Source organism: Wyeomyia smithii, chromosome 1 (assembly GCF_029784165.1).
Source record: "Wyeomyia smithii strain HCP4-BCI-WySm-NY-G18 chromosome 1, ASM2978416v1, whole genome shotgun sequence".
Classification (NCBI taxonomy): Eukaryota; Metazoa; Arthropoda; class Insecta; order Diptera; family Culicidae; genus Wyeomyia; species Wyeomyia smithii.
Genome location: NC_073694.1, coordinates 139,671,379 through 139,689,345, shown reverse-complemented (window position 1 = coordinate 139,689,345; position 17,967 = coordinate 139,671,379). Strand labels below are relative to the sequence as shown.

General features: G+C 40.5%; 2 protein-coding genes across 9 annotated transcripts in view; one reads left to right on the top strand and one right to left on the bottom strand.

Annotated features, from left to right (window-relative positions):
* The window catches only part of LOC129718533 (uncharacterized), a 51,439-nt gene extending 40,209 nt beyond the window's left edge, over positions 1–11,230 (top strand). Inside the window, exon 2 of the mRNA XM_055669400.1 lies at positions 10,117–11,230. Coding sequence (XP_055525375.1) covers positions 10,117–10,710 — 594 coding nt within the window. The 3' untranslated portion in view covers positions 10,711–11,230. The remainder of the gene's footprint in view (positions 1–10,116) is intronic.
* The window catches only part of LOC129718530 (uncharacterized), a 442,955-nt gene that overhangs the window by 221,269 nt on the left and 203,719 nt on the right, over positions 1–17,967 (bottom strand). The gene's annotated exons all lie outside the window — the stretch shown is intronic.

Genomic DNA, 17,967 nt, shown 5'->3' with positions numbered 1-17,967 from the left:
ACCACACATTAATTATTGATTCATTGTGCTCCGGTTTTTCCAATTTGATCAGCTCATCCCAATAATCCTGTTGCATCACATTAACGCTTACTCCAACCTTTTGGCTATTTTGAAGTAGAATACTTCTCTCAGGAAGTTCGGCTACATAGGGATGTGAAATGAAAATCTAAAACCGAAAAAAGTGAAAAATATGTCCAATTTCAAATGCTAATAAATCGGTTAGTATTCAATGGATTTCCTTCGTTCTTGCAGCAATAGATTGGAAAATCTTCTAAGATTCTTCCCAAAATAAGATAATTGTAATTTTATTATTCACACTATTGTACTATTGAAAACAGTCAAGCCTTGTCAAAACGAAAAATTCGACCCCTGATTGGTCGTTATATGCTTGCTTCCCAAGCACGGTCGACAGAATCATATACCTTGCAATTGAAAACATGCTATTTGGCCTATATAAGAGCCTGTTTCAGCCGGAGCCGCTCATAATAGTTCTGAACAGCGACGACAGCAGTCCTCCCTTAGCAGCAGCGGGAGCGAGCAGTGGGTACCATCGATAGTGGAAAGCGGCCACAACTGTGGCATGGCTGTGGATAGGCGTAGCAGTTCCAGCGGATCTCACCATCGATAGCAGCAGGGCCAGCAGATGCAGGTACAGTGGATACCAATGGCGGCCACAACTGTGGCATGGCTACGGATAGTGTTGCAGTTGCTCAGCAGTTAGGCCAGTGTATAGCGGCCACAACTGTGGCATGGCTATGCATAGCGTAGCATTAGACAGCGACAACAGCAGTCGTCCTTCCTCAGCAGCAGCACTAGCCCTGTGGTTGGTCACCACGTCTCAGGAGCAGCGCGGTTTTTCTCAGCGTGTGTCGCCAGACAGCCATTATTCCCCCCGTGTTGGGGCAGCATGAAGATTGCCATCAGGAAATCCAATTTTGGAATCAAAATGCCTTTTTGAAGGCAAATAAACAAGTCATTGAAAGTTAATAATTTTTGTCAACGCAAGCAAGCATTCTGTGTTGCATCCTAGCAATTTAAATTTGTCGCACCCGTCTAATTTACTGAATGTGAAATAGCTTCCACAGTGCATGTTGTCCGTGTATCTTAATTCCCCCAATGTTAGGGCAGCTCAAAGGTTGTAATTAGCAACCGATTTTGAACAGCAAAATGCTTTTTTGAAGGCGAATAAAAAAATAATTGAAGGTTAATAATTTTCTGGCATCAACACAAGCAGACATTCTGTGCGGGATGCAATCAAATTCTGTAGTAGTTGTCTAATTTTTACTTTATTTAGTAAACTCCCCACTGTAGGGGCAGCGCAAACGCTGCGATCAGCATAACCGACATTGAATAATTAACTGCCCTGTTAGTACGCATTCACAAAAGCAGTTAGTTCGACTATGCAGAGCTAATATGAAGTCGATTCAATCAATCAGCATAAACAGAATTTCGTCGTCCCCCAGCTGCCAAGTTGCAACATGATGCAACACGCAACAGCGAGCAAACGAAATCGCTTAATGTTACAAACCGCAATAAGATACGGGTTAAAACCGTTGCGTGTGTGAGAGCACCATCGGTGTTTATTTGCTGGATACACTATCTACTGTCTACTGAGCGCAATAATCTGCTTACATGCGACATGGGGACGGGAACATTTTCTTCAACCAAGCTGCACAACACGACACAAAACATGTTATTTTGTTGTTTCAATGAGAGTGCTATCGGTCCGGCTCGACAAGAAATCATTTTTGTGCATCCGTGCTACGAAACTGAGGAAAAACTTTAGAAACTGAAAAAAGAGGTGGAGCTTATCAAATGATCGCTCTGAGCCATGAGCTATATCATTCCACCACGTACGTAAAATAATTCATTTCTATTTTCATCCCTATATAAGAGCCTGTTTTAGTCGAAGCCGCTCATAATAGTTCTGAACAGCGACAACAACAGTCTTCCCTTAGCAGCATGGCATGGCTGTGGATAAGCGTAGCAGTTTCTGCGGATCTCAGCCAGAGCTTTGAAAAATCCTTTTCTAAAAAGACGCTTGAACGTTTTCTCGTTCAGTTACATGCTTTCCTTTTTGTGCGATCCTTCGCTCATTTTCAACGCTCATCTGCAGCATGTTCAATTTCAAAGAACGGTTTAAAGCAGAGCGAATGTGGAACGAGCTGCGGGCAACGTTTGCTTCCGCAAAAGGACCGCCGCTTTGTCTTTCATGTCCGTCATAAAATCGTCTGCCGGCATTCACATACCACTTTTCGTTTGCGTTCATGATCGACCGAAAAAACAGTCAATCAGTCTTCAACATTCACGAATATGCAACGGGCTGCGTGCGTTGTTTCCGCAAAAGGAGCACGGCCTCGGTATTCAAGGCCGTTCGAGAAACTTCGTACAATGTTCTGTCTGCATTACCATTCCGTTTTTCGTTTATGTTCATGATCGACCGAAAAAACAGTCAATCAGTCTAAAGCATTCTTACGTTTGAGGCGTAGCGAGAGAATTCCGAAATGATGCTTAACATTCGCATTGTTGTCAAAATTACGATTTGTGGTTGGAATAAGTTTTAAATATATATATATTTCAAATAAACAGCTCGCAACGTTTGTATCCGTTGTTTTTTCATAGAGTGAAAGTGGCACATGCTACATGGCCGTCGTATCCAAATTCAATTACGTTTTAATACAAAATTCCAATTCTTTTGATCGACTCGTTTTGTTACATGCTCTGCACTGCATTAGTACAGTTGATTCTATGAAATTCAATAATCAAAGTAAATTGATTAACAGCATTTAAAGAAAAATCAACCACTCGTGCTCGCAACAACACAAATTGGTAGGTATATACCGTAAAACGGGGTAACATTGATCAGTTTTTTCACTTTTTCGTAAGTACGCTGGGGTCTTTTTTTACGCGGTTTTTTTATGTGGTTTTTTTATACGCGATTTCTACAATAACGCGGATTATTTAAACGCGGATTTTTGACATAACGCGGATTACACTGTGCTACAAATGAAAAAAACATGCAAGAACTTCTGAAGTGACCTAGTGTAGGTTATAGGTCTTGTTGAGTGTAACATACTATTTATCACATATAGGTAAAATTTGAAAAAAAAAATATAAATCATCTTATTTTATTATTTATGGATCATCTTATTTATTTTAAAACTATTCATCACATATAGGTAAGCTCTTTAAACATATTTATATTTTTCAAAGTTTTTATTTTTCGCCTATCCAAAACAACCAAAATATAAAAAATTGGTTGGAAAATAACCGAATTAAACATAAAAATGTAAGCTAAGGTAAAAAGCAGGGTTTTGACCATAACTTATAATTTTTGGGTTTTTTTTTTTAAAACTTAAAGTAAACGCGCAAGTAACACATGACCTAAACTATAACCTGTTATATACTGATAGTTTAGTTATTTAAATTAAGCATGTAAAAATAACAAATTGTACTAAAACCAATCGATGCGAGAGACTTCTCTCTCTCGATAAATGATGGCATGAAAAGACCGAATATAAGAGCTTTCTGATTTGAGCCGTGAACGAGTACGTACGGAGACAATTAAGAAGATTAAATCTAAAGATAGTTTTTAATAACTGATTGAAGAAGACCCGACTTATATGTACTAAGTAAAAGCCTATATTGGCTGATTAATTAGATCATTGATCTAATATAACCCACACTAAGTCACATCAAAAGTTCTTGCATTTTTTTATCATTTGTAGCTCCGTGAAATAATTGTGCGATAGAAGCCAAAAATACTGGTTTTCTAAAAAAAAAAAAAATATATATATATATATATATATATATATATATATATATATATATATATATATATATATATAACTTAGCCAAATATCAACCGATTTTCACCAAAATACTTTCATTTGATTCGGAATTGAATATACTTTCAAAGTTATAGTATATTTGTGGTATGTTTCTTAAAAAAACGGCAAATTTCAAATTAAGTCGAAAAACTGCGTGAAAAAATCTAAAATCCTATATTTAAACTCAAATAACTCAACATGTTTTATTGATATTAGTAAAAACTTGTATATATTTTGAAAGCTCTATTTATCCCCTTTCTAAAACTGCTTAAACATAAAAAATCGGTTGATAAATGACTGAGTTACAAAATATTATATGCGCAGAGGTCCAAAAATCCGTATTTTGACCCTAACTTCAGATTTTGAGGGTGTTTGTAAAATTTCTAGTATAAGCGAATGTTATACTCAACAAGACCTACAACCTACACTAGGTCACTTCAGAAGTTCTAAATCGCTGTAGCACAGTGACGATTATTTTTACGCGAAATAAGTTCAGTATAAGTAAATCCAATGAAGAAAATATCAATCGTATGGTTCATGACAATAAGATATTCTGTTTTATTAATCTTAATAATGCATATTTTTAATATATTTGCTGTAATTATCTAAAAATAGGCAATTCCCGTTGATTCGGGAAGAAAAAACAAAAATACATTAATAATTTTACAACGATACGAGTCAGGGTCGTTGCGATTTACTTCCGTTTAAGAAACGAAGCTAAACATGTAGCAAAATTATTATAAAAAAGTTATTGTCATGTTCTTCAATGAATTTTCGTTTTAGAAGTACTGAAAACTTATTTTGTGTGTTTCGTTACCATTTTTATATCATTTTTCAAGTTTAGATTTACTTACGTGCCATTATTTTTAATCGGATCTTATTCTTGAATGGAGTTTTTTAAGCAATTTTTTAAAATTACGCGGTTTTTTATACGCGGATTTTTTCAACGCGGTACAACCAACCGCGTAAAAAATGACCCCTGTGTATTTATATATTTTACAACTGAAATTATAGTTTTCATATTTTTAGTACCAGTATTGGCATCCTTTGAACTTGAGAAGTTAGTTTTTAAAGCCCTTCGAAAATCTTGAACATTAAAATATTTTTTTTTTATTCTCGTTTATTTTCCGTCGGTCTAGTTCCGCCACTGTTGTGGCCAATCACCGACGCCCAGGGAGGCGACTCCACACCCAGGACCCTAACTCACGACCCGTTTATTAACGGACCGGCGCCAACGGCTTTACTTCCTCATGCGATGGAAGGCGTGATCCCAGAGATTTTTCGCCTCAGAAAATCTCCCGGTGTCGGCTAGGATTGAATCTAGACCAGTTGGGTTGGTTGTGAGTGGATCACGCAACCTCACAACCATCGACACCTATGTCGGCGGTGGGATTAAAACCCAGGCGTCGAGCGTGGTTGACGGAGACGTTACCAACCACACTAGGCCCCCGCCCCCATTAAAATATTTGTTTTTCGTCGTTGTTTCCTTATTTGGGGTATTATTGATCGGTGTCAATTTTGAATTGTTTTGAAACTTGTTTGAACTAAAATGTTAGATATTGCTTTCCGGATTGACATCACGTTCTCCTTGACTGCTCTCATTACGGAGGATAGTCCTGTCCTTGCACCTAGCCGCGGCCTACTGCGAGTCATTTTTATGCCATATGTAATTTCACCTTTCGATGATGAAAAACGTAAACGTTGCGAAATGTGCCAGAAGTATTTTGTAAGTCAGCTCTAGCCTCTTACGTTCTATGCTCTAGCCAAGACAACATCCTGGCGTAGACCAGGATGATGTCTGGTTAGAGCATAAAACTGAACTTTCTCAACATATATAAATTAATTAATTATAAATGTAATAAATTTCCATAAATTTTTTTCTAGTTGATTGAGAAAATTAGATAACGGATTTGGAAAACATGTCAATGAATACGAAATGTTTAATATTCGACTAGTATAACGTGCTTTTTTGGCACTTACTGAGAGTAAGAAATACAACGATCAAATTGATTTTAAAATTTCAAAACAATAAAAAATTTCAAACAATTCAATATTGTTCAGATCTCGAATGACACAAGACTAAGATGTTATACTCAAATTTAGCAAAAGTAATCACGGGGCAGTTTTATTTCAACTATTAATGAGAAGAGTAAAACTGATCAATGTTACCCCGCTGATCAGTGATACCCCGTTTTACGGTACAAAATATTGATTAGAAAATATGATTTCTTTTACACCTTCACGAAAGACTGTGAGGCTAAAAACATACTGGCGCGGCCTGCGCTGCGTAGGCGGTTCGCCCTACCGTGGGTTAATGTACAGCCTTAAGTATACCTGTACATTAAACTGCGGTAGGGCGAGCCGCTTTCGCAGCGCAGGATACGCTACAACCACAGTCGAGTCACAAAAAAAAATCAAAAGGCCATCCACCTCAGATGCAAAGCACACAATTAGGAAATAGCAAATCACATGTGTTAATTGGCGCGCTAGCGACCAAGTTATTTCATTCTTAACTTCCCGCCTTCGGTGCCGTCTTCGCTGGCCCGCAACTCAGCGAAGCTGTAGAAATGGTACCAACTGCCCTATTCACTTTGTGCCTTGAACGTATACATAATGAATGATTGAACGAAACAAACGAGCGCTGCCATAGCGAATGACCGCCACCTAGGAACTAAAAAAATGTTCAATTCCACTTTGATTGCTCTTTCTCCGGGCGATCGCTGTACTATGCCGAGCAGACAAGTTGACTGCGGAAAGCGATCGCATTCGTGTTTTAACAGTCAACTTGCGATCCTTTACAAAGCACTGATCTCAGCATCGCATCGATAGCAGCTGGGCAAGCAAAAGCAGGTACAGCGGAAGCCAATGGCAGCGTTTAGCGGCCACAACTGTGGCGTGGCTACGGATAGCGTTGCAGGTGCTCAGCAGTTGGGCCAGCGTATAGCGGCCACAACTGTGGCATGGCTATGCATAGCGTAGCTGTTACAGCGGGTATATCAGCATCGATAGTAGCAGGGTCAGCTGATGCAACGACACTCCCTGCACTAAAATGCTGTTTCAGTGTGGTAGCGGGAAGCATCAGCAGCAGGCTTGCATGAAGTGAATACATCAGCCAGCAACTTTCTCTAAGGCCTCTGCCATAGTAGACGCGAAAAGCGGCGCGAACCGATTCGCTCGGCCGTAGGTTAATGTACAGCTCCACTGATGGCTGTACATTAACCTACAGCCGAGCGAATCGGTTCGCGTCGCTTTTCGCGTCTATTATGGCAGAGGCCTAATGGGAAAGTTGTATCATTTTGTTCAGAAGAATATTATTGTCGGTAATATTACAGAGATGCGATTGCGTAAATCCGATTTTGAATTAAAAAATTGTTCTTTTGAGAACAAATAAAACACTTATTTGAAGAGTTAATAGCTTTTGGTACCAATAGCAGTATAGTGACAGCCTCAACGGTAGATGCAGATGCAGCCGGTTCTTCCCTGAGGCCGATGTAAAGGTAAATGGGAGCAGCACGGCGAAACAGTTCGGTAGATGCAGATGCAGCCGGTTCTTCCCTGAGGCCGATGTAAAGGTAAATGGGAGCAGCACGGCGAAACAGTTCGGGTTATGCTTAGACGCGCGTCATTTTTCGTTGTTGATATTCTCCACATGAAACGACGCGCTTTCGTATGATAGCGGTGGTATTAGCGGTAGATGCATTTGCCAACAAGCCGTGTCTAGTTTTCAATGTGAAAACACCTTTCTCATTGTGTTGACCGTGCGCCTTAGTCCTCACTATCAAGGTAACACAGTGATGTAAGATAAACACTACATCCTATGATAAATTGAACAATTGTCCTTATAAGGACAACAAATGAATTAATGAAGATTTAATTTTGAATTAGAATACTTCTCTCAGGAAGTTCGGCTACATAGGGATGTGAAATGAAAATTTAAAACTGAAAAAAGTGAGAAAAATTTCAAATGCTAATAAATCGGTTAGTTTCCGATGGATTTCCTTCGTTTTTGCAGCAATCGATTAGAAAATCTTCTAAGATTCCTACCAAATGCATGAAATTGCAATTTTATCATTCGAACTATTGTACTATTGAAAACTCTTAAGCCTTGTCAAAACACAAAATTCGACCTCTGATTGGTCGTTATACTGCGCTTTCCCAAGCACGGTCGGCAGAGTTATGGACCTAGTAAATTGGGAATGCATCATTTGGCCATATAAGAGCTTCATCAGATAATGAACAAACATTTCATCGGATATTAAATTGAACAACTGAGATTTGAAGAACACAAATGATTATTTGAAGAGTTAATATTTTCTCGTTTTGCGCTATCATTCAAAGTTAATTATCTTCCTCTACATGCATACTCTGATTATTATTACGTGTTTGCGTCGCTTAGTGTTTGGCTACGGTCATGCAGAACGCAAATAACGGCGCGATGCGATTCGGCAAGACGAAATCTGTTGAAATGTATAGCTCTACTTCGCCTTAAAAAGAGCTGTACATTTCACCACGGTAAGGCGAATCGCATCGCGTTCCGTTCCCGTTTAATGATGTCGTATTAAATGTGCATATTACAATTCGGCAGCACTTCAACGTCTCATTTGCACAAAATTTAAAAATATTCAATGAACTTCATTCAAAATATCAGACAAAAAGAAATTACTATACTGCCAATTAACGGTCAACGTTTATTTACTAGAAAAAATGACTGACACGCAAGCAGCCGGGTTATCTTTCTTGTAAAAGTGTTCTACTTCAACCTTGCGGTCGTGGCTTTGCATACAACCTTCTTGTGATTTTTTTCCCAAAATTCTCGTTCTTTTCCATCTTTTACTTCGCTTTCCATCCATGAAAACATGTCATTCAAATTCTCCATTCTCCTTAAAATGTCTTCTTCCGACATATTAATCCACCGTAGTTGATGCTCAACTGCCTGTAAAACAGTATTCCCCTCATCTAGTTCTCTCACCAAAACTTTCCTGTTATTCAGCGGACATTCATACTGTCGGAATATTTCAGTGTGCGTTCCGATTGTGTAATTAATACAGCAATTATTTACCTTTTCATCTGACACCGTTTGACCTCGCCCTACCACACTTCCAAAAAAATCAGTTCCATCAACATTTTCATAAATTAAATGTAATTTCTGTCGATATTTTTCGTCAATGCCCGTTATTGATTGTGCTAAAATAACGGGTTCATTATACGGCCTTGAAATTTCAATATCGACACAAAATATATTCATCACGGCTTGGAGTATTTCTACCTCTTCACCGGAGTCCTTGCAACTAATATTTTGTATTATCTGGTTTGAATCATTACCCCATAAACCGATAAAAAACCCCACATTATTTTGTATATGATCCGTTATCATTCGTCTGAACTCTCTCTCAGAAAAGTTCAGCGAGTGAAAGGTCTCATTATTAAGTTTAATTTGGTGCATCAGCGGCGGCATTATCGAGCAAGCGGAAAATTCTACCACATCAACATGCCAGCCGTTCCCGAGGCACACTTTTTTACAGTTATTGTTTGACATAATGTTAGTGTTAGTGCGTACAATCGTGTATAAATGTAATGCAATGATGTGAGGAGAGAAAAGGCAAAAAAAAAACAAAATGCAGAGATCATAGAAGTCGACTTACCAGAATCCTACTCCAGGCTAATACCTATTCTCTTTTGTTCACTCCGTCACCTTCTCGCGCAAAAACCACTACCACACTGGTGCAACTACTCTGTGCAGCTCTGCTGTGTTAGTGGTATGGTAACACTCGCTGTTGTTCGCTAGCTGTTTACCTACACCTTCAACACTTTTCTCCCGCTTGCTTGGCCTGCTACAGCGCCTGAAATGGCGTCTTTTTTATACTTTCAATAGATTTAACTAAAACAGCATACTTTACTTCACTTTTCAACACAACACCTCTAGCTCTTTTAAATTTATTTGGCTATTTTCCCATCTTTCCAACATCTGACACTGATCCCTTCCTCTCTCCTTTCCGCAACTCTACTATTAACCTTCCCTTTGTAACTTTATTATTACACTTTTTTCTAGAAATATTTCACTATAATAACCTTTGATCCACCCTCAACATCTTTAACTAATACCTCTCACTTTTTATTTGTATTTTTTTTTTCTGCTAGACCTCCAAATCACTCGAAAAAAAACAAGTTGTTTTGCTTATATTTCCAAAGCACAACCGACCGCGCTCGTGTCTTGAAGCTGACTGTGTTTTCAATGCAATGTCATGTAACTAAATAATAATTATGCTTTATTTTATGACTATTTTAGATCCTCCTGACGTGCGCTGTATGCGCATTTGCTTTCCCGGAGCCCCCACGCGGTCGCATTGCTCTGCCGGCCAAGCAGTTGCAGCTACCGGAACATGAGTACGGAGCCCCGAAGACCGAATACGGTCCACCAGCGCAAGAGTACGGACCACCGACTCCTGTCTATGGACCCCCAGCAGCCGAATACGGTCCTCCACCGAAGCTGGTAACTAAGAATGTCTACGTCCACGTTCCACCGGAGGAACCCACCGAGATCACTCGAAGCCCGGTGCTGGAAGCTCCCATTCCCAAGAAACACTACAAGATTATCTTTATCAAAGCTCCGGCTCCTCCTGCACCAATCCAGCAACAAATTCCGCCCCAACCACAAGACGAACACAAGACCTTGGTGTATGTGTTGGTGAAGAAACCCGAGGATCCTGCACCGTTGGAAATTCCGCAACCAGAGCCTACCGAACCTAGCAAGCCGGAAGTCTACTTCATTAAGTATAAAACCAACGAAAACAAAGAGCCAGCCAAAACTTACGGCCCTCCTGCCAACGCCTACGGCCCTCCATCGCCCCCATCCGGACCTGCTAGATACCGGCAATTCTAAATCAACCTCAAATGGTCTCAGATTTGATTGAAGGCTATTGTTATTTGTTGTTGTTTATTAGATTCCATATTTAGTTAAGGTAGTAAGGTTATTTGTATTAGGTGAAACTACGCTGTTTTGATTGGATTCCTTCCACAAGCCCATTCCAATCCTCTCCATAATTTTGTAAATAAGCACTGCCCCATCTCCTGAAACAACAGAAAGGAATTTTCACAAATCGAATGTAACACGACCTACTTCTGTACCTTGTCGTTTCATTTCTTAGTATAGAGACAATAGTAAACTAGTAGCAAAATCGTGAAAGAAGAACAGCGTTATGCGGTCATTCCCAGCATTCCTTACTGTCTATTCGCTAGAATCAATTGAAGGAAAAAGCTTGACTGTGTAAATATTGCTACCGATAGAAGGTCGGTGTACCCAACTAGAATTAAATCGAGTCGAGTGTCCTGATGGACGAGAGAAGAAACGAAAATCAGATGAAATAACGATTTGTCGAAACTAAATACATGGCTTACTATGATATCTGTGTTTTTCTCCTGGTTTAGTTTGCCGGTTCGTAACCGGTCACAGGTTCTGAGTGCTTGGCTAGGATGGAGTGCTACTACACACCGAAGGCAATCTGATTTGAAAAAGTCGGTCGGACATCTGGTTGGCTGGAAGAGTCCCTGGTATTTGATAGTTTTTTTATGGTCGATTCAACGATTGTTACGGGCGGCAGATGTACTATTGGAGACGAACATTCGAAATTGACTGGTGAAAAGGTACTCCATGTGCTATAGGCTTTAGCATTGTCAAGTCGAATTTCGCTTTTCGTTTATTGTTCATCAGGCTGTCCCAAAAAAATCGATGTTGCAAACGTCAAAGTGCTCCACCCTAAATTGAAAGAAAATGTTATTTATAGTGTTTTTGTAGAACATTTCGACTTTCTAAAAAAATGTTTTCAGGTTGCTCAAATGTGATTTATAAAAAATGGCTTTTTAAGCTACGATACCACTTTTTTGCACGTTTTGCAATTCTGTTCGATTCTGAAATTTTTCATATTTTTTTTTATTTTTATAGGGTTAATTATGAATATTTTACATGGTTTGGTTCAACATTGCATTCAGTTATTTGACTCACAGAGCTCATTTAATATCGGGAAAAAGTGAATTTTTCCCATAAGATTTAGACAAAAAACCCTTCAAAAATATACAAAAAAAATTTCAGTCAGAAACTGACGTTTTTACTGATAAGCGAGATTCATGACGAAAACTCATAAATACACATTCTTTTTTTCTGAAGTAGACATTGAAACATTTTCCCACCATTTCGGAAAAAATAAAAATTCTGCAAACAAGACTAACTAATCCATCTATCGATGTGATTTTTTGTGATCAACTGTTTAACTGTACCAAGTTCACAGTAGTTAAAGGATTGAATAATATTTCGTTCATTTAGAACTTATACAAATACCAAAGTTTCGGTATTTTCATATTTTGATACGTAATAGATAAACTATAAGCCTAAATATAATGAACTTCAGTAGAAAATTATGGGCCAACTCTATACGTCAGTAACAAGGTTGTTGATCGATAACCTATCGTAATCTGTCTGTTGTCCGATAACAATATTGTCTGTTATCGTTATCGACGATGACGCTTACGTCTACAGACATTACCTTCATTGTCGAAGACGATAGCTACTGGACGGTATCGAATCAATAACGTTTGTTTATGAACAAGCACTGCCATGCCAATTTTTGCATTATTGAATATATCATCCAAATGCATTTGAATTGTAAAGATGACAATGTCACATACCTTTCTATTCATATTCGTGCTTCACGAAGCTACCTACTAGCTAAAACAATTGAAATTGAGACATTTCTTGTCCTGATGAGAAAGTAAACCTAAAACAAACGAAGAAGTTTTGTTTCCTGTTGCCTGGCAGGGATGTGACGGATGTGTAGATGCGGATGCGAATATGTGATTACGAATGCAGATGTAGATGCGGATGTTCTGCATTGACGGATGCGGATGCGGATATCCGTATCATCCTCTACGTTTTATATTGCTGATTTCGCATGAGCATGGCCTTCCCCGGGGCAAAAGTTATTTAAGCGAGCAGCAAAAACACCAGAAATTTTTTTTTTCTACAAAATTATACAAAGTGATATTTGCTCTTAATATCCGCATGGTAAAATGCGGATGCGGATGTTTCGCATTTACGGATGTTCCGCATTTACGGATGCGGATATCCGTAACATCCCTTTTGCCTAGTGATGCTTCGTCTTCAACACTCCGAAGTGGGAAAACGCTTCCTCACCCCGTGCCTGTTTTTTGATCAAGTCGTTACACCTAAAGCGCCTGTATACAGAGTGACGACACTGTCAAAATGCGAACAAAAATTATGTTATATCATCTGTCAGTGTCATTTCAATCGAGCAAATAACCTATTGAACTTATGCGGAGAAAGCAGGCAGGATGTTAAGTGTTACCACCGTTACCTTGGATGACATGGCGCCACCCTGTATACAGGCACTCTAGAAACACCATTCACAACCACAACAGACAAAACGGACATGAGACGTTAGTGAGCTGAATACGTCTGGTGACTATCGTCGTTGGGCAAAAGTGCAACTGCGACTGGTTTGTTTGCCTTTTGTGGCTGGCCCCGGTTCCGTTACACAGTTGATGCTCGAATTTATTGACTCATCCATACCTGATCCATACCCGGCGATAGCCAACCTTTCGCAGTGCGTGCCTCCGTGCAAGACGGAGGATGCAGCGTGCGCGAAATGAAGAAGAGAGGACAGAGCGCCGCGCAGCATTCGGTTCTGTAAGATAGATGCTAAAGAGTGCGATAAAGGCTAGCAAGAGGGCCTGCTTCGATAGGCTATGTGCGAGTGCCCACACGAATCCGTGGGGTGATGCCTACAGGATCGTAATGGCCAAGACTAGAGGCGCGCTGGCGCCTACAGAGCGATTACCAGCGATACTGGAGCGTATCATCGAGGGATTCTTTCCGCGCCACGAGCCAAGTCCATGGCCTCCGGCGGTCGAGTCTCACGTCCGATGTTCCAGTATCTCAGACATAGACCAAGGATGATCGGCCAGCCTGCCGAACACCCAATCCTTGAGCGACGACAGCCGTGTCGAGGTTGAGGAGGAGGCACTCATCGTGATCGCCAAATCCCTAAAGGTGAGCAAGGCACCGGAACCGGATGCTATCCCTAACCTTCCAATCAGGCTGGCGATGAAAACGACCTCCGGGCTGTTCATGACAGTTATGTAGAGGTGCCTGGATGACTGTCTCTTTTCGAACAGGTGGAAGCAGCAGAGACTGGTTTTACTGCCGAAGGCTGGGAAACCGCCAGGGGACTTATCGACATATAGGCCTATCTGCCTGCTGAATACTGAGTGCTTGAGAGGATTATCCTCAACAGACTGGTGAGATACACGGAGGGTGTACACGGTCTGGAAAGTAACCAGTTCGGCTTCCGGAAGGGCAGGTCCACGCTGGATGCCATCTCTCCCGTCGCCAAGACGGCGGAGGCAGCACTCCAGCGCAAGAGAAGGGGAATACGCTATTGTGCAATCGTCACGCTCGACGTGAAGAATGCGTTCAATAGCGCCAGTTGGGACTCCATAATGCTCGCGCTCAGGAGCATCCATGTACCGATGTCGTTGTACAAGCTTCTGGAAAATTACTTCCAGAATCGAGTACTTGTTTACAACACGGAGGAGGGTCAGAAATGCATCCCAATCACCGCAGGAGTTCCGCAAGGTTCTATCCTGAGTCCGGTGTTGTAGAATGTCATGTATGACGGAGTGTTGAAACTCCAGTTCCCCGTGAGGGTTGTGATCGGTGGCTATGCAGACGACATAACGCTGGAGGTTTACGGAGAATCGATCGAGGAGGTCGAACTAACGGCCACGCACTGTATACGCAAGATCAAGGACTGGATGCGCTCCAGGAAACAGGAGCTTGCGCATCATAAGACGGAGGTCACGGTTGTGAACAACCGTAAATCGGAGCAACAGGCGGTGGTCAGAGTCGGAGACTGCACCATCACCCCAATACGATCTTTGTAGCTCTGGGGGTTATGGTGGACGATAAGCTCACGTTCGGGAGTCACGTCGACTATGCCTGTGAGTGGGCCTCATCGGCTATTGCACCACTATCTCGTATGATGTCCAATAGCTCAGCGGTTTATGGCAGCAAGCGAAAACTTGCGCGAAAACGCCAGTGTGGTTTCGTCCACACTAAGGAATGGTGGGGCAGAGCGCTAGGTACAGTTACCGCGGTAAACTATAAAGTACCTACAGGCTCATGTGCCTTAGAGTTGCGAGTGCGTATCGCACGGTGTTATACGACGCAATCTGTGTCTTGTCCGGCATGATGGCAGCATCGCCATCAAGGAGGACAGGTAGATTGTCCTGGAGCTGCAACGTGTATGGCGGGTCAACCACCAACACGCCAGTGGTAGCTAACTACCAGTTTCCAGGTAGTTAGCCAGGAGGTTATAAGAGTAAAGAGAGAGCATCACGCACAAAAGCCACTCCCCGACGTTATACTTATCCGTCGTTCCGGGAAGAACAGAGCTAGAGAGGGGTTTCAATGGGTCGGGACAGGGATCAGTAGGTGTTTGGGGGAGTGTAACTACCCCAGCATCTCTCCCCTAGTCTCATTTCCACACTCTGAGTTCTTTTCTCAGGTGTCTGTTCGCATATTTCCCCGCCACTTCAAAAAATTACCTGGTATGGAGTTGAGAGGTAACTTCCGAAGAAGTTAAGCCTCGACGAAGCAAGAGCCCCACGAAAGTAAAGCAGATGCGCAGCTCTTAGGTTCAGCGTTGCAAAAGCAGCAATTGTCGATTGGGAGTTAGCCAATTTTCTTTAAATGATAAAAAGCCGGACAGTATCCAGTAAGGAGTCCCGTGATGACGAGTTCACTACGAGTCAAAGTATCCTTTTGGTAACCGCAAGGTTAGGGTAGATAAACTGTTTAGCTTGTCTACAACCCTGCACACGTTGCCAATGAGATGCCCATGTATTTAGTTCGCCTTCATTGGCGGATATGGAGGTACCCAGAAACGGTTCCGGTCCAATAATTTACTGAGCAGATCCTTGTCTTGCTAGGCTGTCGGCATGTTCATTTCCCTCGATTCCTCAATGTCCGGGCACCCAAAGTAGCATAACTTTGTTGAGGCGGGAAAGTTCTCTGAGTTTTGCAATGCATGCCAGTAGTGCAGCCTGAAAAGATTCCGATTTTGGCATGACTATAGTTGCGCTTTAGACATATCGCAGCACAGATGAATATTGCTTATACCTCTGCTTGAAAGACGGTTGACCTTTTTACCAGGTCCGTAAATCCCTGATCCAGTCTGGGATCCAGTTTTTGAGCCATCCGTATAGAAACGAATGGTGCCCGATGAAAGACTCGGCCCTTCATTGTTCCACATTGAGCGATCTGTGTCAATCACCCTATATGGAACGTTCATGTTTGGCTTCGCTTTCATCCAGTCCGAGAGTGTTGTTAATAAATATGCGGTCGTCAAGCTCAAGCTCAAGCATTGTTTTAGTTTAGTTAAAACTGTTTAGTTTAATTAGTTTATAATTGGCTGATATGTGGTTTTGACTAGCCGGTGACACATGCTACACATCACCCAAAACAACGGACATTTTGAGGAATGAATTTAATGAGCAATTTATTTCTCGTTTTCTAATTTATCGATTTATCAATGAAGGCTTTGTATACAAAATTCCTTTTTGCCTTTCTCCTAGAAAGGTATAGCAATCACTTGCAAAACCGAAACTATAAAAGTGCACCAAAGTGCCGAATGGCATATATCACTCGACTCAGCTCGACGAGCTGAGCATTTTCTGTATGTGTGTGTGTGTGTGTGTGTGTGTGTGTGTGTGTGTGTATGTGCAGATTTTTATTCTCACTCACTTTTCTCAGAGATGGCTGGACCGATTTTCATGAAATAATTTGCAAATGAAAGGTCTCAATGTCCCATAAGACCCCATTGAATTTCATTGTAATCGGATTTTTAGTTTAGAGGTTAAGTATCAAAATGTAAAAATCATGAAACATCATTATCTCGAAAACTACACAACCGATTTGAACAAAATTGGTTTCAAATGAACGGGCTACCTAAGAACCCTTAACTTTTAAATTTCACAAAGATTAAACTTGTGGTTTAATAGTTATGACAAGAAACGTGTTTTGGAGACTACCTAATCTCACTCATGTTTCTCAGAGATGGCTGAACCGATTTTCATAAAATCAGTGTCAAATGGAAGGTCTAGTTGCCCCATGAGACCCTATTGATTTGTTTTGCAATCGGACTGTTACTTCGCCTGTTATGTTTAAAAATGTGAAATCCAGCTATGATAAGAAACATATTCCGAAGACTACTTGAACTCACTCACTTTTCTCAGAGATGGCTGACCCGATTTCCGCAAAATTAGTGTAAATCAATAAGTCTAGTTGCCTAATAACACTCTATAGAATTTTACTGTAATCGGACTGTAACTTCGTCTGTAATGTACCGAAATGTAAAAATTACGAAACTTCATTATCTCAGAAACTACACAACCGATTTGATCAATATTATAATTAGATGAGCGGGCTAGTTAAGAGTTAACTGATGAATTATGATTAAGCACGTGGTTTCAAAGTTTGGCTGCCCTATACGTTCCCATTTCATTTGAATATAATCGAACCTAAGCAACCGTTATGTGTTGAATTGTTAATAAAACAACGAAAGTCTATTATCTCAAAGATTACATGACTTATTTGAACATAACTAGTGTCATACGAACGAGTCATCTCTCGAACTTACAAATAACAAACTTCATAACAATTTGATATGTGGCTCAAAAGTTATGGAAAGAAAAGAAATTCAAAGACTATTTAAAACTATACCTGCTTCGATTGATAAATGTGGCCTCAACATGATTTAAATGTGGTATCGTACTATTTGAACGTTCCGAATTCATTGATTCCTTGCGATGTGTTTAAAGTCTGAAAATGCACGACGAATCGGCCATAGGATATGATCAAAGTCAAAAGACAAATCGTTTGAAATGATTGGTTTTATCGAAATGACAACATCCTCGACTTTTGGCTTCTGTACATCACCTGAATTGTGAATGTTTTCATTTTGTATTCGGTCATTTTCAGGATATTTTCTGGCATCAATCTGACACCGGAAATACTCATATTGAAAATTCTTAAGTTATTTTGGTTGTTTTCCACAAACTAAAAGAG